The following is a 16,180-nucleotide window of genomic DNA, read 5'->3' as shown; positions in this document are numbered from 1 at the left end:
ATTTAGTTTTAAACTTTGTTATAGATAATTATAATAATCCCGTTTCTCTCACACATATACACACAAAGACAAAATACTGTAAAATTATATTCTGTGTTTTAGATGTTTGATTTAGAAGACATCCTTCCTTTGGACTGCTGTCGGATCGTTAAGTATGATGAGTATCATGATTCCTTAGAGTGTTCATACGAGGGTCAAGAAGAACACACCATGGGACAGATTCTGGGAGGGGTCAAACAGGCGTATAACTTTGACTTGTTATTGGAAACCAAACATTCAGATCAAGAATTCCAGGAATACCGTCCAGGAGGTCAGTATGTAGGACATTAGTTCCATGTGAAAAGTTAATAAACTGCATTAAGACAACATCCAATATAGACACTGTTACACATGTGTTTATTAGTAGTAGGGCTTTACACGATTCTGAAATAAAACGAAGACCTTTAAATTTTTACATTTTCTTGAACTGTTTTTGGAAGTTTAAAATATCAATGTGTTTTGTTTGACATATTATTCACCCACATATATTGATAACAGATAATGTTTGAGAAATTTCGAATGTTTAAAAATAACTCGTCAAAGATACTAGGCATACTAAAGATTTATAAGGGACGCTCGAATCAAAAACAGTTAAAGACCAAAAAATAGAGAATGCAATTAAAAAGCATTGAGGACCCAAAATTCTGAAAGGTTTATGATATTTAACAAACTATAGCTGACTATACGGTATGGGTTTTTATACGCCCGTTTACGGGACGTATTATGGTATACCGCTGTCCGTCCGTCCATCGTCAACATATCGGACATTAACTAAAACATTTAACCAATTTGCATAAAACTTTGGTGAATTGTTTATATCTATTGACGTGAGCTCCCTTTCGTTTTTTATAAATTTTAGATTTTACGTTTCGTAGTTGTGGGGTTTTATTCATTAAAAAAAGGGGGATTTTCCAGTTTTTCGGACAATAACTCAAGAATGCTTTCACCAACTTGCAAGAAATTTTGGTGAATTGTTTATATCTATTGACATAAGCTCCCTTTCGATTTTTATATATTTTAGATTTTAATTTTCCAAGTTACAGGGTTTTATTCATAAAAAAAGGGGGATTTTCCAGTTTTCGGACAAAAAAAAAAATGCTTTCAGCAGTTCTTATGAAACTTTGGTGAATTGTTTATATCTATTAATGTAAGCACCCTTTACATTTTCATAAATTTCTAATATGACATTGGGAATTAATTGAACTTTAATTGTTTATAGTCTGACAACAGATTTACTAAGTATTGCGCAACAGCACAGTGTATTGCACAACAGCAAGAAATCTTTAATTGAATATAAATTCAATTCATATAACCAATTTCAAGTTATTTGACTACATTTATTCAGAAACCTATAATATGTCAAATATTTAATACAATCCAAATTCAGACCTGTATCAAGCGTGAATATTTCCATTTTTGCCCCAACTGTTCAGGGTTGGACCTCTGCGGTCGTATCAAGCTGCGCTCAGCGAAGCAGTTATTATACGCCCGTTTACGGGACGTATTATGGTATACCGTTGTCCGTCTGTCCGTCCGTCCGTCGTCAACATGTCGGACATTAACTCAAAAATGCTTTAACCAATTTGCATAAAACTTTGGTGAATTGTTTATATCTATTGACGTGAGCTCCCTTTCGTTTTTTATAAAATTTAGTTTTTACGTTTCCGAGTTATGGGGTTTTATTAATTAAAAAAGGGGGGATTTTCTAGTTTTTGGACAATAATTCAAGAATGCTTTCACCAACTTGCAAGAAATTGTGGTGAATTGTTTATATTTATTGACATGAGCTCCCTTTCAATTTTTATAAATTTTAGATTTTACGTTTCCGAGTTACAGGGTTTTATTCATGAAAAAAGGGGGGATTTTCCAGTTTTCGGACAAAAACTCAAAAATGCTTTCAGCAATTCTTATGAAACTTTGGTGAATTGTTTGTATCTATTGATGTAAGCTCCCTTTAGAATTTTATAAATTTTACATTTTACATTTCTGAGTTATGGAGTTTTATTCATTAAAAAAGGGGTGATTTTCCAGTTTTCGGACAATAACTCAAAAATGCTGTCACCAATTCTCATGAAACTTTGGTGAATTGTTTATATCTATTGATGTAAGCTCCCTTTTTATTTTCATAAATTTCTAATATGACATTGAGAATTAATTGAACTTTATTTGTTTATAGTCTGACAACAGATTTACTAAGTATTGCACAACAGCAAGAAATCTTTAATTGAATATAAATTAAATTCATATAACCAATTTCAAGATCTTTGACTACATTTATTCAGAAACCTATAATATGTCAAATATTTAATTACAATCCAAATTCGGACCTGAATCAAGCTTGAATATTGTGTCCATTTTTGCCCCAACTGTTCAGGGTTGGACCTCTGCGGGCGTATCTAGCTGCGCTCAGCGAAGCAGTTTATTTCTCATTGTTGAAGGCTGTACAGGTGCCTATAATTGCTTACATCCACTTCATTTGAACTTTGGTGGATTGTTGTCTCTTTGGCAATCATACCTCATCTCCTTAATATGCCCCACCTACGATAGTAGAGGGGCATTATGTTTTTCGGTCTTTGCGTCCGTTCGTTTGTCCGTCCGTTCGTCCGTCTGTCCCGCTTCAGGTTAAGTTTTTGGTCAAGGTAGTTTTTGATGAAGTTGGAAGTCCAATCAACTTGAAACTTAGTACACATGTTCCCTATGATATGATCTTTCTAATTTTAATGCCAAATTAGAGTTTTGACCCCAATTTCATAGTCAAATGAACATAGAAAATGATAGTGCGAGTGGGGCATCCGTGTACTATGGACACATTCTTGTTGTTTTCGCCTTGACAGAGTCAAAAAGCGAAACATAGGTATGCTGTTTCAGGGGGCAGCGGCGTCAACAATGTATTAGTTTGTGATTAGGTCTAGTTTATGTTGAATCACAAGTGGTAGGTGAATGATATTTGGTATGCAGTTGTATTAGCATTGGCACATTTCATATCCATGATTATTTGTCCCTGCCCCCTCAGTCATGGTCTATTGACTTTGAAACTGTTGCTTAGTTTACATGTATTAGGTTGTGATTAGGTCAGTTTATGGGGATCCACTAGTGGAGGGTCAATGATATTTGATATGCAGTTGTATAAGCATATTTGTATATCTCATTTCCATGGAGATTATTTGGCTCCGCCCCCCCCCCCTCTCTCCTCCTTAGTCATGGTCTATTGACTTTGAAAATTTGCTCAGTTTCCATGTATAAGTTTGTGATTATGTCAGTTCAAGGGGAACTATTAGTGGTAGGCCAATGTTAATTTGTATTCAGTTGTATAAGCATTAGCACATCTCATTTCCATAGAGATTGTTTAGCCATGTACCTTCAGTCATGGTTCATCGACTTTGAATATTTGCATAACTTACATGTTAAAGTATTGCTATTTTAATTTCAACATTTGCATTATCAAAATTAAAAAAAGGTGAGACATAACTCTGTGATAACAGTTTATTTTTATATATATTTTAATAGATTTTTCATGATTAAAGCTTTTGTATTTATCTATGCAATTTATGTCAATGCTGAAGACAACAATCACTATTTATTTTCATGTTCTGTCTTACAGGTGTAACAGTGAAAGTCTATGTGGCGGACATAGAAAACGATATTCTCCATGATCCCATCAGTGTTCGAGCCTATCAGACTCAAACTGTTAATGAATTTAAGAAAATAGTCTCAAATGTAAGTCTTATGGTAAAATTTGTGAAAACAAGCATCTTTTAACAGGCTATAAGCTCTTGACTATTCGCTCATTTTAGATTTTTCATTTGACATTAATGGGGTTTTAATAGTGTATTGATGAAACATGTGAAATGAGCTTTTCTAATTGGTTTAAAACATCCCCCCAAGTATGCCTTATATATATATATTCTCTACTATATTTTATATAAAGTTTACATTTATCCAGTAGCTCTTTGTATTAAGCCCATTCTTAATCCTGGATGCAGATGGGGTGTACAACAATGAGACAGCAACCCAAATTTTCCAAATAATTTTTATCAAAGAACAAGGAAATCTCTTTTTATGCCCCACATAAGATAGTAGTAGGGGCATTATGTTTTCTGGTCTGTTCGTTCGTTCGTCTGTCCGTTCGTCTGTCTGTCCTGTGTCAGGTTAAAGTTTTTGGTCAAGGTAGTTTTGATGAAGTTGAAGTCCAATCAACTTGAAACTTAGTACACATGTTCCCTATGATATGATCTTTCTAATTTTAATGCCAAATTAGAGTTTTGACCCCAATTTCACGGTCCACTGAACATAGAAAATGATAGTGCGAGTGGGGCATGTACTATGGACACATTCTTGTTGATAAATTATTTAATTGATACTGGATCCACTATCTTGCAGTAGAGAAGGAATCTGTTTTCTTGCAATGAAGAGCTATGTTTAAAGGTTAGTAACAAAATTATTTAACCCCTTTGTTTAATTCATAACAGAATTTTAATTAAAGGAAAAAAAAGAGTTATACCACAGAAATTTATCTATGATTTATTTTTAGATGCTGAAGTGTCCGGTAGACCAAATGAGATGTGTTTTGGAGAGATTCCATAGTGATTTGAGGTTTTTAGCTGTGCCAAATAAAACTCTAAAAGCTGAAGGATTCTTTAAAAGTAATAAGGTATGGAGAGGCACATACAGTTTCAAAGGTATCTCAGCCTTATAAAATAAGCTCCTTTAATTTAGAAACTTGTTAAACTACAATATGTTTAAAGATGCCACTGAAAATTAAATGTCTGAATTTAGATCAGTGTGTTTGGTTCCTTACCCCAACTGGTTCCTTTTGTCCAATTTTACTTAGGCACCTGACTGCGAACCTATATTGACACATGGGATCAGTTCTTTCCTTTTCCTAGTTGTTGTCCATATCTGCTACATCACACAATGTAAATCTACAACTTCTTGAAAATGGCTTGACAGAATTCAACCAAACATAGGCAGATTCACTTTGATGACATGCTATTTTTTGTGTTGCCTGATGTGAAGCTATATAGAGATCACTTCTGTTTTCATAAGACATAGTTGCCAGCTATGTCATTGGTGTCACTCTAGGCAAGCATGGCAAGGCGCATTTTCCTAATAAGAAACACACAATTTGGTTTTTGATCTGAGTGATTTGTAGGGTTAAAAATAGGAACTTTGCAGTTTCTGCTTATATTATGTGGAGAATTAAGATGACATGCATTTTCCTACAATGACTCGGACACATTTATTTTAATGCTTAAGTCATTTGAAACATCTGCTTTGATTTTAATTTTTGATTTGGTTTCCAATACCGAAACATGGAGGTTGCTGTTTCTGCTTATATTGCTTGGAGACTGCAGGTGAAAAACTTTTTCCTTGGAAGACTGACAAATATTTGGTAATAGAAGGTTCCATCATGTTCAATTTCATTGGAAACCTCTGTCTTTCAATTATGGACAATAGCCTCTTATCTTTTTCTATCTTTTCACAAGAATGATGGGCATTTGTTTGTTGTCATGTTGATCTTTAATCAAATGATAAATTTTAAATGGAATGTAAATGTTAAGCCTTTGATCCCCAGTCGCAGTGATTGGAATATGAAATATGGCAAATTAGATCTTTAATTGCTCTTTATGCTGTAGGGCTGTACCATTAACACATACTTGGGACCTAGTGAAAGCACCTCGAATTTGCATCTATGGGTAGATGTTTTTGTATGCAGAATATGAAAGAAATTCTAAAATAGCCTCTTTAGATGATTACCCAGTTTTCAAAGTGCCTTACCTGGGTACTATGTAGGTTTTAATGGAACAGCAGTGATGGAAATAACTAGTTGTCAACATTTTCAGAAAACAATTGCACTTCATATGTCATTATACCCCACGCAACGAGTTGCGGAGGGTATAATGTTTTTGGCCCGTCCGTCCGTCCGTCAGTCCGTCAGTCCTATTTATTGTCATCGCAACTCCTCTGAAACCACACAACAGAATTTCATGAAACCTTTGTAGATAATAAGGACATACTTTGTAGTTGTGCATATCGACAGGAAATTACGATTCATTTTTTATACGACGGCAAAAAATTTTTGCGGTCGTATATTGGTATGACGTTGGCATCGTCGTCGTCTGGCGTCGTCCGGCGTCATCCGAAGACACATTGGTTTTCGCATTCTAACTTAAGTTTAAGTGAATGGATCTCTATGAAATTTTACCATAAGGTTCAATACCACAAAAGGAAGGTTGGGATTGATTTTGAGGGTTATGGTACCAACAGTTAAGAAATTAGGGGCCAAAAATAAGCATTTTTGTAACTTCCAGACATAACTTGTGTGTTAGTGTATGGATCTCTCTGACATTGTACCACAAGGTTCCATATCACACAGGGAATGCTGGGATTGATTTTGGGGGGTAATTGCCTCAAAATATTAGGAATTAGGGGCCAAAAAAGGGGCAAAAAACAAGCATTTTTCTAGTTTCATGACAATAACTTGTGTGTAAGTGTATGGATCTTTATGAAATTGTACTACAAGGTTACATATCACAAAGGGAAAGCTGGAATTGAGTTTGGGGGTAATTGCCCAAAACGTTTAGGAATAAGGGGCCAAAAATAAGCATTTTTCTAGTTTCCAGACAATAACTTGTGTTCAAGTGTATGGATCTCTTTGAAATTGTACCACAAGGTTCCATATCACACAGGGAATGCTGGGATTGATTTTGGGGGTAATTGCCTCAAAATATTAGGAATTAGGGGCCAAAAAAGGGGAAAAAAACAAGCATTTTTCTAGTTTCATGATAATAACTTGTGTGTAAGTGTATGGATCTTTCTGAAACTGTACTAGAAGGTTTCATATCACAAAGGGAAAGCTTGAATTGAGTTTGGGGGTAATTGCCCAAAATGTTTAGGAATAAGGGGCCAAAAATAAGCATTTTTCTAGTTTCCAGACAATAACTTGTGTTCAAGTGTATGGATCTCTCTGAAATTGTACTGCAATGTACCATACCACAACGGGAAGGCTGGGATTGAGTTTGGGGGTGATGAATCATAAGGGGGTTCAAAAAATTTGGGGAGGGATTTTTTTTTTTTTCCTTTTTTTTTCTTTTAAAATTTTCCATTTTAAGTTGGTTATTTCTGTTTTATATTTAAAAGCAAATAATAATGATATGGTAGGAGATACACACCAAACAGGATGTGTAAATTATTATATAATAAGTATTGTGCAATAGCAAGAAATTTTCAATTGCACAGTATTGCACAATAGCAAGAAATCTTCAATTGCACAGTATTGCACAATAGCAAGAAATTGTCAATTGTACAGTATTGCGCAATAGCAAGAAATATTCAATTGCACAGTATTGTGCAATAGCAAGAAATATCCAATAGCACAATATTGCACAATAGCAAGAAATTGTCAATTGTACAGTATTGCGCAATAGCAAGAAATATTCAATTGCACAGTATTGTGCAAAAGAAGATACTTCGTATAAATTGCTTATTTCTTGACCAATTTCAATGGGGTTTTATTCTTGAATTCTTGGGGTTCTTTAATATGCTGATTCTAACCGTGCATTAAGTTTTCGGATTTTGGGCCCCGTTTTTAAATTGGTCCACATTGAGGTCCGAAGGGTCCAAAATTAAACTTTGTTTGATTTCATCAAAAATTGAATTATTGGGGTTCTTTGATATGCCGAATCTAACCGTGTATTTAGATTCTTAATTTTTGGTTCCGTTTTCAAATTGGTCTACATTAAGGTCCAAAGGGTCCAAAATTAAACTTAGTTTGATTTTAACAAAAATTGAATTCTTAGGGTTCTTTGATATGCTGAATCTAAACATGTATTTAGATTTTTGATTATGGGCCCAGTTTTCAAGTTGGTCCAAATCGGGGTCCAAAATTAAACTTTGTTTGATTTCAACAAAAATTGAATATATGGGGTTCTTTGATATGCTGAATCTAACCATGTATTTAGATTTTTGATTTTTGGGCCCCATTATCAACTTTGTCCACATTGGGGTCAAAAGGGTCCAAAATTAAACTTTGTTTGATTTCATCAAAAATTTAATTCTTGGTATGCTGAATCTAACCATGTATTTAGATTTTGGATATTGGACCATAATAGGTGAATGTACAATTTAAAATTTTTAAGTTCTTAGACCACATTCATTCTGTGTCAGAAACCTATGCTGTGTCAAATATTTAATCACAATCCAAATTCAGAGCTGTATCAAGCTTGAATGTTGTGTCCATACTTGCCCCAACTGTTCAGGGTTTGACCTCTGCGGTCGTATCAAGTTGCGCCCTGCGGAGCATTTTATTTTTCTTAGTGTTACGCCCCTTTGAACTTATTTGCTTCAATGTACTTTTGCAACAGTTTGTCATCACAACTCCTCTGAAACCACACAACAGAATTTCATGAAACTTTGTAGATAATAAGGACATACTATGTAGATTTGCATATTGACAGGAAATTATGATTCAATTTTTTTTTCTTATACAATTTTTTTTTCTTACACTTATTTTTTTTCTCCAATGACAATGTGGGGACGTGGGGTATGTGAGCACGCTCACTAAGGTTCTTTAATTGTTAAATGATTTGATTTTGATTTTTTGGTGTTTTAACGCCACTTTTAAGCACCGCTTTTGAGCTATTTCATGGCTGCCAGTTTTTATTGGTGGAGGAAGCCGGAGTGCCCGGAGAAAACCACCGACCTTCGATAGGAAAACTGACAATCCTAGTCAATTAAGATTGGAGTCAAGTGCATGCATGAGCGGGGTTCGAACTCACAACCTCAGTGTTGACTGGCTAGTGATTACAGTAGTAACTACTTAGACCACTCGGCCACCGAGGTCCCTTCATTGTTAAATGAAGAACACAGCAATAGACATAAAAAAAAAAAAAAAAAACACAGTACCCAAGAGACAGTTTTCTACTGACCTAATTTGACTTGGAGTTATTTCCCTTTGGTATCCTGTTGGAGGTCAAAATGCACAAATGCTTCACAAATCAACCAAATTCAACTTGTTATACTTATTACTATACTTAAGAAAAAGATGTTTATTTAACAAGTTAAATTTGTTCAGTCTTGTATAAATCATCACTATGACCTAGAAAGGAACTCAGATTTGCATATAATACCTATTTATTTGGTTTGTAAAATTGATAAAAATTATTGCAAATGGTTAATTCCAAACTGATTTTTATGTATGCTCTTTTAAAATTTTATTATGTAAAATGAAATTTCTCAGACATAGGTAAACGAAAATCTAAGATAAATTTATCTGAATCAAAGTTATTCACTTGAACAATTTAAAAAAAACATTTGGTACAATCCAATTAGAATTGACCTTGTACAAGAAAATTAGCTAACACATGATGAGTTTTTGTTGTTAACAATATAGATGTACTTGTAGAAATGAATTATTAAACTATTGTATAAATAAATATATATTTGATTTATACAATTAACATTTTAGGTTTACATAGAATTCTCCGGTTTAGAGGGTGTAGAAAGTGGACAATTTCAATGTAGCAGATTTTATAAACTGTTAGATCGACATCAAAATACAATACGTATATATGTAAATATACCTTCTGTAGGTAAGTTGTCAAAGATTTGCAAATTCTGTCTATCCTAGACCTGGAAAACCCTGTTTTTATTTCAAACTTTCAAATTTGATCAAGCTTTAGGGTTAGAGAGTTTACATGATCAATGGTCATGATGGTTATTGAATATGGTGATGTCTTAGGATTAGATAAAGAGACATTTACTAACCTGCTATGATGTGATGTGAAATCACCTTACATGACTCATCAGTATATTTTAACAAGAGAAACACGTATAGATGTCACTATGGAGTAGGAATTGCTGACCCTATTGGAGCACCTAAGTTCACCCATGGTGTTTGATTGGGTTCATGTTGCCCAAGCTTTAGTTTTTTCTCTGAAGTATTTTGTGGAGTTCTTTGTCTTGGCATCGTTTTTCTTTTTGATTACCCCATTGAAGTCTTTTCTTGCTTTTTTACTACGATAGAAACAGTAATTAAATGCCTGATTTTTAAATGGTGCAGCTTTCCAATTTGATTTGTCGAAAACATGAAGGTATTTTATAACTGAATTATTTTAAATGATATCAAATTTAAATTATGTTTTTCTCAAGCTAAACTTCTGTTTTGTTTTGTTTTGAATCGTAATATAAAATTGATGTTTGTTTTTCAGATGAAGTTAATGAATATATGAAATCTAGTTACCGTCACAATAAACTTTTAGAAGATATGTGTTCTAGTGTAAAATCTACACAAGACAGTAATTCATTAGACGTTGATGAAGGAATAAGTGATAGAGGAAGTGATAGTGAGTTGGACTCCAAATTAAAATCTGTGACGTTGAATAATTCACATAGTGATCCTTCTTTAGGACAGTGTACCAGTCCAACAGAGACTGGTTCCGAGGGACGGACAAGTAGCCCTGTTGGGCAAAGTTGTAGTAGTAGTCAGGAAACCAGTACTAGTGCTGAATTTAGTCTAAATACTAATTGTAGTGCTGAATCAGGGGGAGATAATTATAATGTTGAGGATGTTATACGAGAACCCGTTGAACACTGTGATAGCGACTCTGAACAGACAGCACCCCCTTCTCCTGGTGACAGGGGGATTAATGATATGGATACTCATTCAAGTAAAGAAGGTAGTGAAAATTGGGACATGGAGAATAAAAATGAAAGTGAAAATTTGGACACCAATAATAAAAATGAAAGTGAAAATTGGGACAATGACGAAGTGACAATAGTTCATGAAGAACCATTTAAACATTATTTTAGTATGGTGAATAAGGACGAGGATATTGTAACAAAACAAAGATGTAAGTCTTATAACCTGTTTTGTTAAAAAATTGTATAAATTTTGCATATTACAGCCTTGAATCCAGGTATCTGTTGGTTTTAAGCTTGCCAAAAAAAAATGTGAAAAAGTTACTGTACTGCCTTAATCATTTAGTAGAACCCTTACCGTATAGGGAAACTTTAAACGGTCTGGGAAAACAAAATGTGAAATAATTCTAACGAGAAAACTACTGATTTAATTGCAAACAATGACAAAAAATTGACTCCAGGTTCCTGTCATTGGTCAGGCACATAAAAGGGTGGCTGGGTTAAACATGTTTGTCAGCACTCAATCGTCCACCTAATCTGGGACAGTGGTGTAACAGCACAACATAAGAACTACTTGTAAAATTTAGTTAAAAAGGGCTTGACTCAAAAGGCCATTACTAAGCACAAACACAACTAACAAAAGACACATCTTAGAGTATAAACAGTTTCTGAAAGCTAGCCCAATTATAACATATGAATAGATTATGTTTTTACAAACTTATTATCATCTAAAAATGATTAACATTTCCACTGCATCTCATGCGATATGATATTTCTCTACTTGAGACAGTTTAATGTTAAAAAATGTAAAATACACAATAAGCCATTAATTAAAAAAATTATTAGGCACAATAATGTGTCCGACTTGATTTATATGTCTTCCGATGGACTGTTATCTCTTGAGCTTAGACAGTAAAGATCTGGTTCATGTTTGTCTAGGATGAAGCAAGTTTCATGTCATATTTTAAAACATGTCATGAATTAACATGCAATATTTCTCTTCAATCTTCACATTTTTTATTTTTCAGCTTTAACAATCTTAGTAGATAAGAGGATAACACTTGGAGCTTTCAAGGCAGAGCTGGAACCTTTTATTGGTACAGATTCTGAAAACTTTAAGGTAATTAATCATCTGAAGAATTAGAAGATTTAGCAATCCTTATTATTGTGTCGTTTGACAGCAACCAGCTGTAGGTAGACACGTAGGGCATGTAACAATCGTTACTGTTGTCTTGCTTCAATGTCTGCATCTCGCTTTATTTTAATCTGCTACTTCTTTAAAACTGCTGGACATAATTCAACCGAACTTGTATAGTTACTTCTTCAGGACACGAAGTTGTGCACCTTCTAGTTCAATTTAAGATCTTTGTGTTTTTGCCTTTTTGGGGAGTTTCCCATACCATACTCATCACCAGTTTGTTAATCTTTACTCCTTAAGAAAGCTTTCACCTGCTATTTTAATTTTGGATTTGAGTGATTTTGGGGGTTTCCCATACCAAAGCATGGACCAACCCATTTCTGCTTATATTATTTCGTGGGCCACACACAGCTTCATTGGAAGACCCTTAAATAAATAATTAAGTAGTGAATTGAATTCATATTTATATGAAGTTTAACATCACTGTTCATGCTGTTGTAAGTACATATTCCCATTTAAATTTCATTAAAAACACTCAGTCACTAGCCTGAAGTGGTTATCTTTGCAAATTTGTTTAGGGGCCTCGGTGGCCAAGTGGTCTAAGTAGTTACTACTGTAATCACTAGCCAGTCAACACTGAGGTTGTGAGTTCGAACCCCGCTCATGCGGGTGCACTTGACTCCAATCTTAATTGACTAGGATTGTCAGTTTTCCTATCGAAGGTCGTGGTTTTCTCCGGGCACTCCGGCTTCCTCCACCAATAAAAACTGGCCGCCACGAAATAGCCCAAAAGCGGTGCTTAAAAGTGGCGTTAAAACACCAAAAATCAAAATCAACTCAAATTTGTTTAAAAATATATGAACCTTTACAAATGAACAAAGAAATATGTAAACTGTTGAATAATAAACAAAGAAATAGTTGAAGGGCTCGATAAACCTCACCCTTCCCCAGTTTCTTAGCCTCATACAAAAAAAATGCAATTTTTCTGACATTGACCTAATATTGTAAAAATATGGTCCCTTTAATATCACTTAAAAAGGTGTCAAGGGGATAAGGTTTGATAAGGTCCAAAAATGGAACCTATTTTAAGCTAAAATTAGAATTTAATGGGTATTATCACAAAGAATCACAGTAAAAACAAATGACTAGATAGAAAATATGTCTATTTTTGGATAGATAATGTTCTCTTTGTTTAGGAAGTCACAATTACTTCAATTTAAATTTTACAACAAACTCAAGGAAAACAGGCCAATGATAGGTTTTATGGATTGGAAATTTAAAGTGCACATGCTGACAAAAAATCTTGTAATGTTATGTTTTTTATAACAAATAACATATCTGACTAAATGTTTAGTTTGTTTAAACCTGCATGCTATGTTATTTATGCCTCTATTTGGTTGAAATCCAGAATATTTTGTCATATTTCACCTAAACCATTTAAACCTCTATTCGGCACAAAAATTGTTCTAGTTTTATTTCTCATATGTTCATTCATCAACTTGAAACACTTTTCATCTTGAAATAATTGACTTGATATTTGGGTCAAATAAGACCCTTACCACACCTTTCCCTTTCAAAACCTATGAATTTTAAAAAAAAAGCATTTATACATTATTTCGTCTTTTTAAGGTATAGCTCTTTAACGAACAGGCTATGAAAAAATGCCTAATTATAGCATTTAGAAAAACATAGATTAGAAATAAGGAGATGTGGTATGAGTGCCAATGTTACAACTCTCCATTAAAGTTAAAGTCACAATGTGTAAAAAGTAAACAATTATAGGTCAAAGTACGGCATTCAACACGGAGCCTTGGCTCACACCGAACAGCAACCTATAAAGGGCCCAAAAAATGACTAGTGTAAAACAATTCAAACAGGAAAACCAATGGTCTAATCTATATAAAAAACGAGAAACGCTTAAGAACCACAACAACAAACGACAATCTCTGAAACTGGTTCCTGACTTAGGACAGGTGCAACCAAGTGCAGCGGGTTTAAACGTTTAAACAGGTGCCAACCTTCACCCTAACTTGAAATAGTAGTGTAACATTACAACATAAAAAGACACACTATAAAATATCAATTGAAATGGCTTAACTCAATCAAAAAGACATATTGAGAAAAATAAGTAAACATACATCTATTTCAGTCTATCAATCTAAATATTTATTAATATATTTATATTACTTTATTTTAATATTCATTTGACTCTGTTATAATCTTAATATATGTGTTTATTGTAGGTGTATAGAGTTTACACAAAAAATCAAGAATTTGAAAGTATCCGGCTGTCAGAAACCTTGTCTTTCTTTGAAGATGGAAAAGTAAGTATAATGTGGTCTTCAAAAATTAAAAGAATAATACCATGAAAAACAACTTTATGTCCCACTGACAGTAAAAATTCTTTCTCTAATACCAATAAAAAGTAATATTATGAACAGTTAGTATCTAGAAATAAGAAGATGTGGTATGAGTGCCAATGAGACAACTCTCCATGCAAGATCACAATTTGTAATAGTAAACCATTTTAGGTCAAAGTACAGCCTTCAACACGGAGACTTGGCTCACACCGAACAGCAAGCTATAAAGGGCCCCAAAAATGACTAGTGATAAACCATTCAAACAGGAAAACCAACGGTCTAATCTATATAAAAAATGAGAAACGAGAAATACTTATGAACCACATCAACAAACGACAACCAGGTTCCTGTCCAGATAAAAATTAGGAAAGACTAAAGTAAGCAACATTTGATTATTGTCCAGGAAAAAAGATGTTCAGGAAAAGACAAATGAGATTGATTGATTATTGCTTGCTTTTCATCCTGTTGCAAATATTTCATGGAGATTCAGGTGGAAAACATTAAGTAGAGAGTTGCACAACGACTCAAACTGGACATCTGTTGTCACTGTTAAGTGCTCTTGAAGTTTTATGTTGTTAATGATGGATTGATGTTTAATGTCTAGTCTCATATATTATATGCATATCAAGATAAGAACATGTGAATGTGATATAAATATAAATATGAACCCTGCTTTGTACGAGACTGACATATTACCGATTGTTAACATGCTTGTTCACATTGTACGAATTTGCCAAAAGACATATCAGCCTTCCAAGACACATTATTCTGACTGAACGAGACAAATCTTTGCTAATAATTCTAAATACCTTTTGCTTAGCACAAATTTTCAAACTCCACAACCTTCCACACTCGAGGAGAGCACACTACCATGGTCTTAAAATGAGAAATACTTTAAGTATTGGCAAAGATGTTTGATTAATTTCTAGACGAATAAAGTAACATAATGGCTTGTTTGAAAGCAGGAAGTTATTGTTGATTGAATTTTGGTGTTTAACGCCACTTTCTGCATTGTTGGCTATTTCGTTGAGACCAGTTTTTATTGATGGAAGGATGCCAAAGAGTCTGGAGAAAAACCCCTGACCTTCTGCAGCAAAAACTGACAATCAGTCAATTATAAAGATTAAACATTGTTAAAGTCGAAGGCACCTGCCACTTTATTAGGAATTTATATGAAATGCAATTTTGTTAACAACATTTATATTTGTAAGAATAGTAGAAACTTAAATGTTATTAAAATATCAATTTCATTTGATTTCTTTGACCTGTTAAGGATGTTAGCTCCTCTTGTTTTTGATTTTTTGCCAGATATTCGGAATCCTCTGGTTTTATCCATGTAGTGCCATTAAAAAATTTTCCCCACTAACCCCTACTTTTCTTTTCATAATTTTATTACATATAGTTTAAAAAGCAATATTTGAAAATCCTATAAGATCCTTGTTATTTTTTCATATTTTTTAAAAGAAAAAGGGTGCCAATGTTAAATGTATGAAAAGTCTAGAGAGAATTATTTCCCGCCAAATTTTCTATGGCTTATATCTCAAAAACAAGTACACCCCTCCTCTTTTTCTGCTTTTTTAGTTCCTTTATTAATATGCTATCAATATATAACAGTATTTTAAAAAGCTTGTTATTTTGAAACAAGAGTAGCAAACATCCTTAACACAGTTTTGTTTTACCTCATTTTGTTATATTAATTGCAGACTTGAGTAATGAAGTATGAGGTTTGTTTTAAGTTAGTTTAATGAATGTTTTATTATTTTCAGCTAAATATTAAGTTAGGGAGAGCTTTAAAACAGGGAGAATACAGAGTCAAAGTGTTCCAACTTGATATCAATGAAGCAGAGGTATGAAAAATATTTAGTTACTTTTGTTGAATTTTCCTTTATCATTGTGAAACAGTTTGCATTGTATCAAAATTTGCCATAGGTATTGTCTGACTTATGGACCATATATTAATTAATTGATCTTTGCTTACTCAGTATCAAGTTTATATAGGTAAGGT

At 33.5% G+C, this 16,180-nt stretch overlaps 1 protein-coding gene across 1 annotated transcript in view; it reads left to right on the top strand.

The window, feature by feature from the left end:
* The window catches only part of LOC127724476 (ubiquitin carboxyl-terminal hydrolase 47-like), a 54,163-nt gene that overhangs the window by 24,869 nt on the left and 13,114 nt on the right, over positions 1–16,180 (top strand). The window contains exons 20-27 of the mRNA XM_052231454.1: positions 103–310; positions 3,641–3,756; positions 4,571–4,690; positions 9,506–9,629; positions 10,248–10,889; positions 11,706–11,797; positions 14,059–14,139; positions 15,942–16,022. Of these exons, the coding sequence (XP_052087414.1) occupies positions 103–310; positions 3,641–3,756; positions 4,571–4,690; positions 9,506–9,629; positions 10,248–10,889; positions 11,706–11,797; positions 14,059–14,139; positions 15,942–16,022 (1,464 nt within the window). The remainder of the gene's footprint in view (positions 1–102; positions 311–3,640; positions 3,757–4,570; positions 4,691–9,505; positions 9,630–10,247; positions 10,890–11,705; positions 11,798–14,058; positions 14,140–15,941; positions 16,023–16,180) is intronic.

The sequence above is a fragment of the Mytilus californianus genome, unplaced genomic scaffold (genome assembly GCF_021869535.1).
Source record: "Mytilus californianus isolate M0D057914Y unplaced genomic scaffold, xbMytCali1.0.p SCAF_14, whole genome shotgun sequence".
In the NCBI taxonomy this organism is placed as follows: Eukaryota; Metazoa; Mollusca; class Bivalvia; order Mytilida; family Mytilidae; genus Mytilus; species Mytilus californianus.
This window is presented reverse-complemented; position numbering and strand designations above follow the sequence as displayed.